Source organism: Struthio camelus, chromosome 5, assembly GCF_040807025.1.
Source record: "Struthio camelus isolate bStrCam1 chromosome 5, bStrCam1.hap1, whole genome shotgun sequence".
Classification (NCBI taxonomy): Eukaryota; Metazoa; Chordata; class Aves; order Struthioniformes; family Struthionidae; genus Struthio; species Struthio camelus.
Window position 1 is genome coordinate 27750437 of NC_090946.1, and position 16980 is coordinate 27767416.

Below are 16980 nucleotides of genomic sequence, written 5' to 3' on the forward strand. Positions count from 1 at the left end.
TGCTACTAACTTTAGGGCTGAACTTTGTTTTTTCTTGCAGGGTCCGTTCTGTAATGGATTTAAATCAAAACAGTCAGACCTTCATACTTTGTGAATTATATAATTGTTCACTAAACTGGAAAGTGAAATTTTGGATAGCAATTTAAGAAAGGCACATACTTTAGCCACCCGTACTGGTCAAGTAAAACGGTAACAAACATGCACTTGGCCCCCACCATGTGGCACTCACTGAAAGGTCAGAGAAAGAAGCCATTTTCCAACTGCACCATATGAAATCATTAAATTAGGATTTCAGAATGAAGAAAAAAATTTTTGAAGTACTCTACAATAATCCCTAAGTGAGGCACTGTTATTCATGAGAAGTATTCTAGAAAGGAAAGTGATTTATTTCAGAAAAAACAGACAGAGAAGCTTGTTATTCTCTGAAGCTTAAACTACTAGAGAAAATATATTCATTTTGAAAAAATATTTCCTTACGTACATAACTTTTCTCCTATCATGAGAAGAGGCAGAATCTCTGAATGAACAACATGAATTATCAATATATTTATACATATGAATGGAAGAAACTAATTACCAGTAACTGAGTAATTCTTGGAGTACTATCTTACAAGACTCAAAGTGCTTTTCAATTCCAAGCTACTCAATTTTCAACTGAAAAACTATTACAAACTAATACGTAATAGAAACCAGTTATAGCTGATCCTCAAAGCCTTGTGGTGCCTCCCTGCCTTCAGCTTGCAAAGATTTCACTTGCTATCCTATCACATCACCCATCAGAAAAAAATCTTACTGGCCTAATATGTCTGTCTGTCTTTATTACTACTCTGAAGCACCAAGAATAAATTTTAAAAATAAATTCTGTAGTTTTCATTTCATCTAATTCTACAACCACCTCTTACATTAAAAAAACCTACACAAATGAAAGGCTATGTGACTTTGAAGAGCAAGAATCGCACAAAACAAAGGCTTGATAGCTTGAATTACTGTTTCTTCTGTGAAGAAATAAGTATCTCAACTTTGCAATGGAAGTGAAGCTTCCAGCAGTGAAGACTTCCTTCACTAGGATTAAGTGGACATACTCTTTTTCAAGCTTTTCTACAGGCTTCATTTTGCAGCCATCCTGAAGCCACAGTACACTCTGCTCCATGGCCTGCATGGTTCGTCAGGTACTAATTAGGTAGCATGTTCTGTCAACACTTTCATGCTCCTTTTCTATTAATTGATCATTCTGCCAAATAAATACAATGCAAAACCAGTTCGAAATTCCTTGAGATCCTTTACCTGTGAGAAACAAAGATGGGGCTGGTGGAGGGGAGGGACTCCAAAAGGTCACAAGTTAACTCTACAATCTAACTTGCCCCAGATCTGGAGCAACAATAAAAACACTATGCTCAAAGGTTAATTATGTTCCTGTCAACATTCTCCTGAGCCTAAATTTGCTCTTTTTTCTTAGATAAAAAGCAAACAAAAGCATAAAATAACATATTTCATCTATCAGGCAATATTAACTTCAAAAATGGTAACAGCTTATGAAGAAGTAAAGACTGCAAAACAAAACACACTTAGCCATTAATGGCATACACCTCACCAGAATATTTGCAGTTAATGTTATCACTAGGTAGTGTTTATCAGAAAATAAGTCATGAGCATTCTAATCACCCCTACATATACAAGAAGCGTCCAAACAACAGCTGCCCTTACAGCCACATATAGCCAGAATAACTATAAATCAGTATTTTATAAACAGCTTAAGAAATATATATTTTTCTCCATTTATTACACTGCAATAAAGATTGTGGAAGATTTAAAAAAAAAAAAAAGCAAAGCAGTTGCCAAATACAACACACTACTGCCACCTAATGCTTACTAGAAGGTGACATCAAAAAGATTTCATTGTTTCTTTGCACTACACTAGCATTATGAAACGTGGAGACCAAAACAAGTAAAACAGTTTATTGCTGTTTTTAAAGATTTGCTTACTATTTCCTCCCCTACTGGCTTTCTAAAGTAGATTGATGTGATCATACCTTCTTTTGTACATAAAGAATAAAATAGCTAAGATGCAAGTTCAGTGGGCTAAATGTAAGACTCAAAATGTTTCATTTGCAAAAGTATCAGAAATGTTTAATACATGTATTTCCTTAGGATATCCACATATACAAATGAGGACAGTCATTGGATCAGGGTCCACACTTGTTTACAGTTTTGTAAGCTAACGCCTATTAAGTAACTAGCACAATTCAATATTGAAGAGCTTCACATAGCAAGTATTTGGGGGGAGGAGGTGTGTTTTATATTAATAATTTAACACAAGACAATTAGTTTGCCTATGCTTTTTTATTTCAATGATTTTGTGACAAAGCACTCCCTCTGAAACTTGCTCACTTCCATAGAAAGAGTGATTACAGGTCTTAAACTTGCTTTCCCATCCCACAGTCAACTCTTTCAACATGTTTACTGAATTGGCAGAAGTTAGCAGGGAACGTGGAATTCGCCTGCTTCTTCCACTTGCAAAGGGAGAAGTGGAAAGTGAAAAGTTCCTTGTGACACTCAATACTTCCACACAGAAGTGGATTTAAACTCCCCAAAAGGATGTCTATCCAAAGACAGCTGGAAAAAAAAAAGCAAAGAATTTTATCTCCTCAACCTGCAATCCGTTTCTCCTCCTTTCCCCAACCCCAAACACAAACAACATTTAGGCTTTTTTAAAACTTTAGCCGTTTCCTAACTGATCTGGTTATCTACTTTGACACTGATTCCAGCCTCCACTGGACAGCCCCAGGATTATTCGTATTCATAGGAAATGCTCCTCATTTAAAAAAAGGGAGGTATTACTTAGTTTTCCTTCTAGTCTCTACTTATGTCTTACCCATTCTGTGATGTTTTAATACTACTGCTCAGTGATAACCAGATAGTGGAAACTCTGTCCATCCTTCTCCCTTCTTCCAGTCTATCATAATCCAAAATTGTAAGGCAGACATCAATCTGAGCTCCTTTTATGATGCGCAACTACATGTATTTTTTTTTTTTTTTAAATGTACGTTATTCATCTTTTCTATACCTTCAGGGCACAGATAACCACTACTGCTGTATTGCAACATCCAGCACAATAGATCTCCAGTTTCACTTGGGACAAATGAGAACTATCAGAACAGAAATATTTCAGATATCATTGCTGCTATTACTGGGACTATAAGGAAATACTTGCAGTAACTCCCAAGTATTTGTAGCAAAGTGGTGTCAAAGGAGAGAGCACATACAGATAAAAAAATTCTTTGAGTCAATCACCACCCTATCAATAATTTAAAAGAAAAAAAAAAAATCTACAGACATTCCAACCTGCCAGATATAAAACAGACAGAATAACATAAAAAGCTAGCATTAAATGTATATGTTTATAGCACTTCTATTATACAACAAAATGCAACAGTTAAGCAGACCACATAACTGTTATTCCTTAACATCTGTGCAGTAAAAATAGAGGATGGTGCTACCAATCTGATGCTGCCAATTCTTAAAAATTATTACTGGAGTCCTCAAAGAGAAAAAATTTAATTAGAAAAAATCATAGAATAAATTACAATGTACCAGACTCATTAATTTGCATCTAGGAATTTTTTAAGGTGTTTTGCTCAGAAGTATTTTAAATATCCTCAGCCCTCTTTCTGATTAAGCCACAAATTTCACCAAAACATCTTTCATGTTCAAATCACATTAGCTGTCAACCCTAATTTCTAAACAGGGTGTTGAACAGTTCTATTATTCACTCACAAAACTTAATCTCTGGTCAAGTTGAGCATGAATCTGATTTGAGAGTCATTTGAAAAATCTGAAAACAGACATGCTTTTCTTTTTTCTAAATTTAGTACTTGGTGCTAAAATCCTGATCTTCTGCCTACTTGTTTAAAAAAAAAAAACAAACCTTTTTTTAAACACTTAACTGCAGTAATAACAGGATTGCCACTGTAATTCTGACTATACTTCAGCAACACTTTTATAGAAGCAAATTTTAACCTTTAAGGAAATAAGTACTTTAAATTCAATGACTGCAGAAGTGGGCACATGCTACAAAGTATTTCTCATTATGAATGACCTCTTCCTCTACAGAGAATTGTTAAAGTGTGAAGTTTACATCATATATGACTGGAATCCTCTTCCAATGCGATGGCTTTTATCATTGTTATTCCTCTGATCCTCCCACTTTCTTATTGGTCTTAATAAGTGATAGTGGGTCTCCACTTTGTTCAAGATAACACTCCATGAACCTGTTACTTCAAAATACTCCAGCTCCTCCTGCAAAACCAATACTTGCAGATTCTTTTTAGAAACTTTCTCATGATAAGGAAATAACCTATTGCATTGGCAAGGGAAAGGGACTACCTTCTTGCAGCAGGAAACATTCACATATCTCACCTTTTCCAACTCTTGAACAAAGCTAACGCTACAAATAGTATGTAAAAGTTCCAGCTTTTAATGGAGGGGCTGAGGCGGGGGAGACAACAGTTAACCTGGCTAATTAAGGTATGAAAGGAGGAGAGAAAGCAGAATCTATAGTTACCAGAAAGTATATCCTTAGAAATAGCCTCACAAGCCACTTACAAGACTTCTGGAAACTACGCTAGACAGTAGAGAGATGAGGCACCAAAAGATCTAGCAAAATAAGAAAATAAATAAATGAAAGATTTAAAAACTGTCAGGATTATATAGCTAAAAATAAAAATGCAAGGGGAATTTTAAAAGCTCCTTTTAAAATTTTGGCCCTTGTGCTCACAACTTGTTAAAATAAGCGCCACATTAAACTGTCCTCAGTTGTGATAAGTTAATGTGACCATGTGTTCCTGACCCTAGTCATGCAATAATGCTAGCTGCACAAATGGTCAGGAAACTAGTTCAAGCAAATACTATTTTCAGGTGAAACAAACCCCAGAATCCTATATTGTATTATAAAAAACAGGTTAGCTTAAAACTACTGAAAAAACGAGCAAGAATTTTTCCAGCTGACATGCACTAAAGTAGATGAGGGAAAACTATTTCCTGGCTGAGCAACATATGGCAGAAGGGCAGGGACAGCCATTAGGGGCAGTAGTCCTCAGCTGGCACGACTTGCAAGACAAACAACTTTCTATAGTCTAAGAGGGTCAGCAGCTTTAATACCTGACAGCTTCCTAAGAATTGCTGAGCATAATGCACAGTCTTTTCTCTCCCTAGATGACTGTCACTAAACCAGTATTCCAAACCAAACTAAACCATTACTTTTCCAATTGATTTGCGATGCCCCAAACCAGACAGATACTTTGAAAATGTTGGATTTAAATATAATGCCTGGATTCCAAAATATCTAGGGCATTTCAACTTGAGTGCCTAAATCATTTTTTTTCCTTTCATTAAAAGGTTTTAACTTATTAGTAGTTAAAGATGTAATAACATACTTCAATCCATTTACAACTTATTTACAGCATGTTTACAAATCAACTTTCAGGCTTAAAAATAGCTACTTCTTCACTCATGAAATAAGAGGGAACAAAAATTCAGAAGGCTGGGTACACCTGATTTAGAGAAATTGAATTTAACCTACAAATACCAAATAATTTCCTATTACATGAAAAGCTTAAAAGCAAAAAGCAACAGTGATTAAAATCAACTTCAAAAATTTTCATCTAGCAAAAACAGGCCTATTTTCAAGTAGAAGAAAAATAATTAGACTAACCACAGGGCTTACCCCCTCGCCCCCCATAATAATCACCCAATATTTAAAGGTTGTTCTCCCTGATCTCCTTGTTCAATGCTGCTTTGCCACCACAGATATGAAATAATGAATTTTACAACATTTCTTTGATTTCAGAGATCATAATAAGAATGAACTTAGACTAGTCCTTACTCCTGGATTGGAAAACCTGGATATAAAGAACAGCAAAATAAGATGCTCCAAGGTATCTTTAAGCTTAATTTCACCAAAGCAGGCTCTGAGAGAGCTATATAGACATCAATAGGCAAATTTTGGAAAGTGCTTACAGAATCAATGTCACTTGGGAAAGTGTGACCTGAAGAATAAAAGATATTTTTGAAGTTTACATATTAGTGAGCGTAACACTTGCATAATATTTTAAAAGTTTCTTAAAGATTTCTTGTAGCTTTCCCCATCTCTAGGAGGAATATGTTATCTCTATACTATTCAGAATCATTGGTGATCTCGAAATGATGGATTATACCAATTGAACTATACTTTTTAAAATGGACACGAAAAGCTAAATATTAACAGAGTTTAACAATTAGTTTGGAAAATACTTGGGTACCAAGCCCAACAAGAAACGACCTACCTTTTATAAGGCAGCGTAACCTGAGAGAGACAATAGTAAACATATATATCCAAGTAAAAGGAGAAGTGCCACTGCCTATTGTATAGACTATGTTTTCATATCTTAGGCAGTGCCAATACGTCTAAAGCATCGTGGAATGTCTCAGTCCTTACAATCAGAGGCCATGAAATATGCTATGACTATTGCTGAGGGGAAAAACACTCCTTTATTCTGTGGATATCACACCAGTACAAAAAAAATTCAGCATTCAATTATTTCAAAATTTTATAGCCATAGTGACAAAACAATTACAAACATAATCCATATAATACCAAATGCTTTGTATCTAGCTTGGTTCGAATTTACTGACACTGAAGGCTTGAAGAAAACGTTCATATCTGGATTGTTTACTCATTTGTGGTTAATTTATCTTCTGTTTTGAGGTTGGCACTCTTTTCTCCATTTGCAGTAGGGGAAACAAGTTTGACAGTATGCCTTCATAACTACCAAAATACATACTTTCTAGATGACTCAAGGAAATCACATGAAAATAATGTACTCTGGTCATTTAACTCAATTTTAATATTGATCTCCTTACCATTGACATTTAAGCACTCAATAGTAAGCACTTTTTATATACAGTCCTAGTCTTCACAGAACTTCCTCATTAAAGGAGGGAATAGTCAAGAGATGTAGATGAAAGACTAAAGCCATCACCTAGGGTAGATCAGTAACTGTAGAGTAATAATCTAAGGTTTTCATTAGTTGGATTTCAACAACATCATTTACAAAAAGGCACAGATATAACTGAGAGAATCCTACCAAACCTGTACTGCGTGTTGTTCTTCAGCCGTAGGAACTACCACTTGATTGGTAGCTAGCTCTGACAAAAAGACAAGGACATCTTTACTTTAAGAAGGAAAACTTTAGCCTCTTCTCAAAGCCCTAACTAGTTAATATTTAATGTCTCACTTCATATCCAGAAGAGGAAAAGTCTTAGTCAAGATGCTACTCAGAAAACTTGCTCATCTTTAGCTTCTTTGACCATGGATATTCCTAGGTCATAAATACAAGCAATGCAGACTGCAAACATACTAGTTAATAAAAATCTATTGGGAATAACAATGAAGCATGGAGCTTCTAAAATCTCTGACTACCGACTTCTCAGTTTTAAAATAGTACTTTTAACATACTGAACGTTAAATGACTTGACGTGGCTTATCCAAATGACTGACAGACTAGAGTAAAAAAGCTTAACCTAGACTTTATCACTACAACAACCTCAAGCTATCTACAAAGTGTTCTACAAGATGGCTCTTCAAGTACAGAATTCACTCCTAAATCAAATCAGTTCAAATTAGCTCATGCTTGCTGACCAACTAGGCTCAATGGGAGCTGAGAAAGTATTCATGATCAACTGAGGTAGGGAGAAGATAAAATATGTACAGTGGGACAATTCTTACAACGTTGAGATCATGATTTTCTGACTTGAAAGTATGTAAAGATGAAGGAAAGAAAGAAAGATTTTGCTTTTACTTATTTCCATAATAGTTATATTGTACAGTTTAAACACAGGACAGAATCATGTACAGATAATTTATTTAAATCTAAATAACCACAGATCCCCAAAACACTAGGCTTTATCGGTTATTGCATTATACTTCAGACACCTCTGTTTCTGATCAATGAACAACAGAAATTGATGGTCACTATATTATGTCACTATATTATTCAAAACAGCGTAAATTTAATTTCTACACCATATACTTCTTTTAATAGAAATCTGGGAAATATCAGATCATTTTGAAAAGTATAATTACTGTTTCAGATTCAATGCAAGTGTGGTCACTTTCATTTAATAGCAATAAGAAAGCCTTATATAAACACAGCTATTGCAGGATGATGGATTCTACCATTCATTGTCTTTCAAAGTCATATCCAGAGATTACAGCTTCTTTAAGTAACTGACCCAGTGCTTAAAATTTCAGAGGTAGACACTTAAATAAATGCTGGTCTGAAAATGTTGAACAACTCAGGGTACTCTTGACTATGGCTGCTCAAACCTCAGAATAATCAGAACATTCACTTGGGTGAAAACGTTATGCCAGTCTTTTTAGTTTCCCTCTTTGTGCTTTAAGGCATATCTTTCTCTACGTGATTTTCATTTTAGACTTCTCACTTCAGAGAAGAAAATCCTAAAAATACACCATATGAAATTACTTCTACATGTCTTCAAAAGTGCTCACAAATATTAACTAAAGACGTATCTTTATAGAATTTAATACACTGCCATATGTAAGATATGATCTTAAATTACCTATAGGAATGTTTACATTGTTCAATTTTTAAAATTTACTTAGTTTTTAAAAATCAAGTAAAAAGCTTTCGCTTTTTTGCCTACGCAATTAAAAAAAAACCAAGATGTAATTCCATATATATCAAGATATGGTAGATACTCAGCTCAAGTAAATGAGCATTGCAGACTCTACAAACCAATGTTGTCACATCCCACTTCTCCTTCTGTGATACCTTACTGCATCCCTTCTCCCTTCCTTCCTGCAGCTACCTCCATGAACTTTCTTTCCTTCCCTCACTTCTGAAAATCAGGATACCTTTCTGAGCCTGTCCATGCACAGGACATGTGTCCAGTGTATACATTCCAGCTGGTTGCTGACCAACCAGAACACTAATTGGTTAGCCAGTGCATTTCGTTTGATTAGCCAGCTGCCTAATCGTGTCAGACATGTGCTTTCATTGGTCAGTTCCCCTAATGAGAGCACGTAAGGCTCAAGGACCAACTGCAGCCTGCATTACATCTTCACACAATTCCAGCAGAGCAAGAGCTTTTGCTCAGACATGGCAGTCTGCATCACCGTATGGGGTGGCATAATGCACCACCAGAATGTTTGGCTTTTAAGTACCATCATGACATATACAATGACTTTCTGCTACCACTCAGATTAGCAGAAGTTCCTATTACCACAATAGGATCATTGCCAGGGTAAATACCTGTTCTGCAGACCCACTACTGAATATTATCATGACAATGACCTCCTTCTTGTATAAGAAAAAAATATTAGGTGGATGAACTAAACAAAAGATCTCATGGCTGAAACAGCAGCAGGAACATCAGCATGATCATGATCTGGCTAATCAAGCTGTTTGAACTAGTGACTTCTGGAATACTGAGGTTCCTTTAGATGCTGCACAAATTAATAACCAATTTTGCAAGTCCCCACTTGTATTTTATTAGAGTCACAAACAGCACAGCAAATACAAACAGCAGCTCAAAATAAAGCAGAGTCAAAAATATACTCCTTTGTATCAAACTTAATAGCATATTTTTCTCTGTTGCAATTATATTAACTTCTATCAGCTACAGCTAGGCTGCACTGAACTTGTTCTTCTATATATACTGTCAAATTACAAAACACATTTTCTATTAGTTACCTCAACTAGAGTTAGAGAAGGACTCTGCTAACTATCTCTAACAAACATGCTGCCATACAAATGAAAAATGAGAGATCTGCAAAAGGCTATTAAAAAAAAGTCACAAAAGGAGCAGACATTGATTATGCTCTAATGATGCATAATCTTCATTACGAAAGCATTAGTATAAGACTTTGATACCCCACAGCTCAAAATGTTTTCATTTTTAGAATTCAAGTTCTCAACTTAACTTCAGCATCAAAATAGTCCTTTGCTGGCAGGTACTTTACAGACTAAATTCAGTGTTATTCCTGAAACAGCCTGTTTACATATATATGACCTCCTCCCGTATTGCTCGTCCTTGCAAAATGCAGATGTATACATAAATCTGGTATGATACAATGGAATTTTTTTTCCTCCAGAGAGATAGATCTTTCTTCTACACAAGCTCAGCTGAATAATCTCTTCCTGAAGTTATTTTGCTTTATTAAACTTCTATTAATGTCCTTTTTTAATCTTACTGACAGTCATTCTCACATACATCTGACGCTGTTTTCAAATTTTCTATTCTTTGTAACAGAATAGGCGATCATCTTAACACTTTGTTTGTATATATGTACATACACCACCCTTTCAGATCAGATGATAATCTTTGTACCAATGTGTTAAGTGGCACACTTTATCTCTTTTCCATATTAAAAATAGGCACATCCCGCACACTCCTTGCTCAAATTACATACATTTTCTTTAAGATTAGGGCACGCGTTGTAACAGCAGCATATAATTTTCCTGCACAATAATTTTTTTCCAGCTGAAAGGTATCCTATAATATCATTAGAATCAACATGAACAGACACCTGATTTTCAGCTAAACAAAGCTTATATGCTTGGTGACTTTATTTCCTATAAAGAGCAGTTTTCAGATATGGAGCAGCTACATGAAAATTTGAAAACAATCTGACAACTCATTTTTTGACCACAAAAATCCTAGACCAGAAGGTGATATAAAAATTGTAGCAATAATAAGATGGTGTAATTTTTTTCAAATATCCTACTTTTGTTACTCTAATTTTATCCGCTCTTAATTTTACACAGGTTCAGAAACAAAACAAAAGCAACTTCCTTTCCAAAAGCTATATGGTTTCCTTGAGAGACTATGTATACAGCCTAAGACGTGTTCATACATTTATGAATTCCTACTGTTGAAACTGCAGTGTATCTAATTATGGATTAAATGGCTGTATTTATCCCAAATATTTCAAAATCATGAGGATGTTCTGAAGACAAAAAGGTTAAAGACCAAATTTCTACTACTTAAACAAAAAGTAATAGTTCTCAAAATCCTTTATAACTCTTTTGGAATCTGTAAGTTTTCTGTGCTTCAGAAAGCACTTCAGAAGGAACGTAAGACAGCCGATCAAGGAATCTTTGCATAGGGCTATGCTGGTTATAAAATACATATTTCCAATTAAATAATTTTTCAGAGATATTGGATGAAATTCTCTGCTGGAGAAAACACTGGAGTACAAACCACCATACACTGGAATATAAGCCAAAATATATAAAAGTTTGATTTTGTTTTAAAAATAACCTATTTATAAAATTACCAGCATCATGAGCATGTCCTGTACTCAAAAGCCTGTCATCTTCAACTACTATTGATTGTTTCAATAGGAAAGTATCAAGATGATTCAGGTGTCAGTCACATGAGTATGCAAGAATTTTACACAATTTTTAAGTTTAATGGTTGCCAAGAAATTTTTAAATATAGAATTGTACTTAAATATTTAGAAGGTGAAACAAAAAAATATCAGTTTATAAACAAAACAAAAGAAAAAATAACAATTTTTAGGTCAAACCTATGCTGTTTTCTGTATCAAATTAATATTAATTTAAGGATGGGATTGACATAATTCAGAAACCATAGTAAAATAATTCCATTAAAAATACGTTGTCCCAGTTGGGTCCTTACACACAGTTTCATTTGTTACAAGTCCATGTCCATCCTGCATTTGTTAGAGCTGACAAAAGCAAATTATGTTTTTAAAATAAATCAGTTCTAACTGAATTTGCCCTTGTGAGATAGTTCTCACAATGTACAATGCAACCATTTCTATTTACCTACTACCCTTTACTATTAAGGTCAGTCCTGAGATTTAACTGCAAATTTAGATATCTTTTGGATGACATATGGCAAGATCTCCAACTCTTCTTAGCCTAGGAAATCTAAATCTGCCTGTTCGTTCAAGATGCTAAGCATACGTGTGTTGACGAACACAGAAAATAGCAGATGGCAAAAAGTAAATGCTCAACATGAAGCACTGGGGATCATCTCAAGAAAGCTTGGACTCAGATATTTGCCATTTTATTTTAACAGCAGAATTAAGTTTAAAAATAAATTTCACCATCGATTATGCTTGATGTTAACGAAAATCTGTGATTAGAATACTCACCATTACAGAATGAATACCATATCAATTGCAGTTGGTAGCTGAGATCTTACCTGCTTTATAAACGCTTTAATTTTAAAATAATTAGCACAGTACAATTCTTCAGAAGGTTAACTTCTGCAGCTATGCATAAGTCAGAACTCTCTGTATTGACCACATAATTTGTCATGAAGTCTCTTCACAGGCAGTACATGGAACTGTTCATCTGCCATTCCAGCTTCTAAACTGGACTTACTCTGCTAAATCACTACCACCACAGTGCAAAGAATTGCCTGGAGCATCTGCATGTAGATCTGCTCATACTGATACTACTCCCAACATCTCCAGTAACAACTTTAGAAAACCATAAACAAGCATTTTGTGAGTTAGAAGCACACAGCCACTAAGAGCTCTAAGTACGAGCTTTATTTGGGGAGCAAAGCGGTTACCTCACAAGAATGGGACACAGCAGGTAAGATGAAAGGTCAGTCCAGTCCTATACTTCTTACTAATAACGAGCAGTAGTGGAAACCTAGGGAATGGCATAACGACAAGACAAATATATAGCAACACCTTCCCTTTTATATTCTACCAATATTCAGAAGTCCACAGCTTAGGGATTTGCTGAAGCAGACGCACTAATTTTTGTGTTAGCATGCGACGGTGGACCTTTCTTTCATGAATATCTAACAACTCCTTGAACCATAGAACCCCTTGAATTCAGCAACGTCTATGGCAATGCATTTCACACTTTAACTATGGAAAGTCCTTTTAATGAAGGTGAATGTTTTGTAGGCTCCAGTCGCTCCTATAGCCAAGGAGTTGGTCAGGTGTATAAAAATAACTGGTTTGTTACCATCATGCCTTTACGCCTGTCACAGACTATAGACTGACTGTGCTAGATGCCCTATTAGCAAATAGACAAACAAGAAAACTGTAACAGATCAGCTACAAGAAAAAGATGAATAAAGACAGGACATATGGCAACAGCAACAGACAAGGAGCAGAAAATCTGCCTTGGAGAAAATATTTACAAGTAAGCACCAATGTGGCTTTTTAATAAAAAGAAAGAAAGAAAGAACAAAAGAGAGAGAGAGAGAGGGAAATCCAACACTAATAGTAAAAGAATTCTGAGCCAAATAATGTAGGAGGAAAAAAAAAAAAAGCAATCCAATTTTCTAACATTTCCCATTGACTTTTCAAATAAAGAACACTGACCACTTAGTTTGGAAACGCACAGATTCTAAAGAAGAGTTAGCTCATTAAAATATAGTTTTAGCAGCAGCAAAGTTTAGACAGCTGTAACTCCTAGAATTTTCATTTTATATGAGTCAAAATAATTTCATGAAAGTATGGTGATATAACACTGCAATTCAGTATTTTTTTAAGTTGATATAGAAAAGGTGTAGTTTCAATTCTGTTCTATTTTATTCAGGTGGCAAACAGCTCTGAAGAACATTTTATATATGATTTTAATTTAATTATTATACATAGGTCCACAATGAAAGAAATATTAATTCCATCATAGTATTCTGTTTAAGTTAGCCACCTATCTGAACAGAAGAGATATTTTAAATTGTAGCCCCTTTATTTTCATTAAGAACAAAGAGATTATTATTAAACTTTTGTTTCTATTTTACTAGTAATTCAATAAAACAAGAAATGTTAGGGCATCCAAGAAAACAACTACTGCTGTTAACAGTGAAACTAAGAAGCTTGGTTTCCAAAGCCTTCTCCTAAATTGATTTTTCTAATATAACAGTGAGAACCAAAGGATTTCTGTCCAACATCTGCCTGCAAGTGTCTTATACAGTATAAAACTTAAAAATCTTCTTTGTGAAATTTATCTGAAACTAATCTGTGTACTTAAAGTTATTAAGAGGAACTAAGATGAACTAATGTACAGCAGGACTGCTTAGGAAACCCAGCTGAAAAGTGAGAGTATCAAAATGCATTAATTCACAATACATGGGTGAAACAATCTTTAAAAAACTTTAAGAGGACTAGAGACAAAAGAAAGAGACAACCAAAAAAAAAAGCATGAATTTATTTCAAACCTAACAAGAGCCAACTCCTCCTAGGCTGGCATTTGCTTTACCTAACTTAAAAAATCCTACTCTCTACCACGTTAATTCTGACATCTCAAACCAAGCAAGAGAGCACACGCATGGCTAATCTAGAGCCCTGCCAATACTGACTATCTAGCTAGCAGCTATCTAAAAGAATCAATATAAACCAAGTTCTGCTCACCGTCTTTTGGTCAGGAACACTAACTTGGGCCTTTTTTCTCTAGCAGGCCACCAGGTTTCATGAAACTCAAAGGAGCTTAGTTATCTTGGAATTTCTATTTGTCTATCAAATGGGGTTGAAAATGGTCAACACTATCAAAAATAATTGAGACTGTTTAATTACATATGCTTCCTTTTCTCAGAAAGTCAGGCCAAAGTGTGATTTGAGGAAAAAGCCAGAGTCCAGGGGAAGGAGTAATACAGCAGAACAAAGAACAATATGAAGTAACCTAGTGAACCTCTGAGATTCTTATGCATGGATACTAGAAGAACAGGAAAAATGAAGAGAATACTGAGACCATGAAGTCTTAACAGACAACCAAAAACATGACTCTACACAAATGCACCAGAAGCCTTTGAATAAAACCTAAGTTAACAATCACACACTTTTCTCCTATATATTTTCTACCTCACTACTGCAGACTGTCAGGGAGAACTTGTTGTTCTTTGAAGATGCTCGTTATTTAGTGTGAATCGCATTCAGGACACTAACTGCAGGTGTGATAGTAAATATTACAAGTACTGATTAGTGCATTTCATGACTATCTACTTCAAACAATGAATGCCCTTTTTCAACCTGCAAGATTGATTACTATTTCATCAGGTGCTGGATGAAACGTTTGGCTCAGTTCATTCGCAAATGTTTAGCAAAGCTAGTAGATATATCAATATTTTGGAACTAGACCACTACCCCCTACTTTTTGTAATATAATGATAAATCGTAAGCTATCAACATTTATTTCATACTTAAACCATCCTAAATGGACTGATAGTATAAACACACTCTGATTAATCACATTTATACAAAAACTGTAAAATGAAGCCTGCAATTACTAGTTTATTGGTTTACAGAGTTATTTTTGCACAAATTAAATAAGAAAAAGATACTTACTAACAAAGCCAGTTTTTGGTACTTTCGTTTTAGTTCTGTCAGACTGTCTGTTGGCTTTGCACCCAAGATCTGGTACCAGTCCTTTTGAGTTATCCTTTCAAAGGCCATAGCTGACTGGCTAGGAAATTACTTTCGTAGCGCTGCTTAACAAAATGAAATAATAATTATAATTTGAAAAGAGCATTTGAAAAATTAAAAGTGATGAAATAGGACAAACTACAGGATCATGACTTAAAGCAGACTCCTATGCACACAGAAGCTCCAAACTTGCAGTAGTTGATTTATCAGAAACCTCTTGCTATGGAATAACAGTTTCCTCAGTAGAGCTTCATGCAATTTTTTTCCATTGTCAAAAAAAAGGAAAAGGCTATTTTTCACTTTAGCATTAAAAAATGGTTTCTGACGACTTCTGTTCACCTTCAGATTATTTTATTTTATTTTTTAAATAGGAGAAGCTTGCCTCTCAAACTTTGCGGAAAGACAAGAAGAAAGAGGGCAGGTACGACTACAGGAGAAAGTCTTCCATTTTCCTTTCCGTAAGAACCACGCAAATATTTCCATTCCCACCCCCCGGCCCGTACGCTTCACCACGTAAACTCCTTTCCTCTGCATGATCCCCAAAGGCTTTTAAAACTAGACACACAAGCGCCCCCGGGGCCGCGCTCTCGCGGCGCGGCTCACCGCCGAGTACGAAACAGCCAGGGTGCCGCAAAGGAGCGCCGCCACAACCACGGCCGGGGCTCGGCTCTGCGCGACCGACGCGGCGGAGGGCCGGAGGCCGGACCTCGACCCGCCGAGCCCGCCCGCGCCCGGCGGGGCCTCCTGACGCCGGGCGCGGCCCCCGAGGCCCTGCCGGAGCCCTCCTGCCGCGCCCTCTGCACGGCCGCCGCGCCGCGAGGCGCCGCAACGGCCGTTAGGGCCAACGGTCGCCAAAGGCGCAAGGCGCCGAGCTCGCCCCCGCAGAGGGGCGCGTGAGCCACCCCGCCCCGCGGCGCAGCGCGGCGCGACTCGCACCCACCTGCCCCGCCGCTCCCGCCGGCAATGGAGGCGGCCAGTGCGCGGGATTAACTCGTCCGGGAGGAAACAGCCCCTTCGGGCCGAGCTCTGCGAGTTGTGCGTGGCAAGGGCAACAGTCCGGAGGCCTTGCCTGTTTCCGCCCGGGCAGTAGTGGCGCTGGCACCGGCAGGAAGCGGCGCTCTCGCCGGAGCCCGACGCCGTCGCCATGGCGACCGACAGCGCTTCCGTGCGGTCACAAGGGCTGCGAGTATTCAGTAAGTAACGGCCGCGGCCCCGGCCCCGGCCCGGCAGCTCAGCCCCGGCCTCGCGGGAGCAGCCGGGGCGAGCCGCAACATCCTCCCTCCCTTGCCCCTCAGGGAGGCCCGGCGCGCAGCGGGCCCCGCTTGCCCTCCCCCGTGGCCGCCGGCACCGCGGGCGCGGCGGGCACCGCGTCCCTCTCCTGCCTCCGCCCGGAGCCGCCCTGAGGCCGGGCAGCGGGCTCCCCCCCGCCGCTTTCCCGGGCGCCCCCGAAGCGCTCCGCGCTGCCTCAGGCCGGCCGGGCGCCGAGGGGCGGCTCGGCGCATGGGCGGCGCGAGCAACCTTTTATTTTTTTTGGCTATTTTAATGACAGTCTGAAGAGTTTAAGT

At 37.4% G+C, this 16980-nt stretch overlaps 1 protein-coding gene across 2 annotated transcripts in view; it reads right to left on the reverse strand.

The window, feature by feature from the left end:
* The window catches only part of DNAJC24 (DnaJ heat shock protein family (Hsp40) member C24), a 38841-nt gene extending 22328 nt beyond the window's left edge, over nt 1-16513 (reverse strand). Inside the window, exons 1-2 of one of the 2 annotated variants that reach the window (XM_068945280.1) lie at nt 16356-16513; nt 15338-15477 (exon numbers count right to left, since the gene is read on the reverse strand). In XM_068945280.1, coding sequence (XP_068801381.1) covers nt 15338-15445 — 108 coding nt within the window. In that variant the 5' untranslated portion in view covers nt 15446-15477; nt 16356-16513. Of the gene's footprint in view, nt 1-15337; nt 15478-16018; nt 16158-16355 lie in introns of those variants that run through there. The other variant, XM_009678420.2, reaches the window with a different exon arrangement.
* Between the last annotated feature and the right edge of the window lie 467 nt (nt 16514-16980).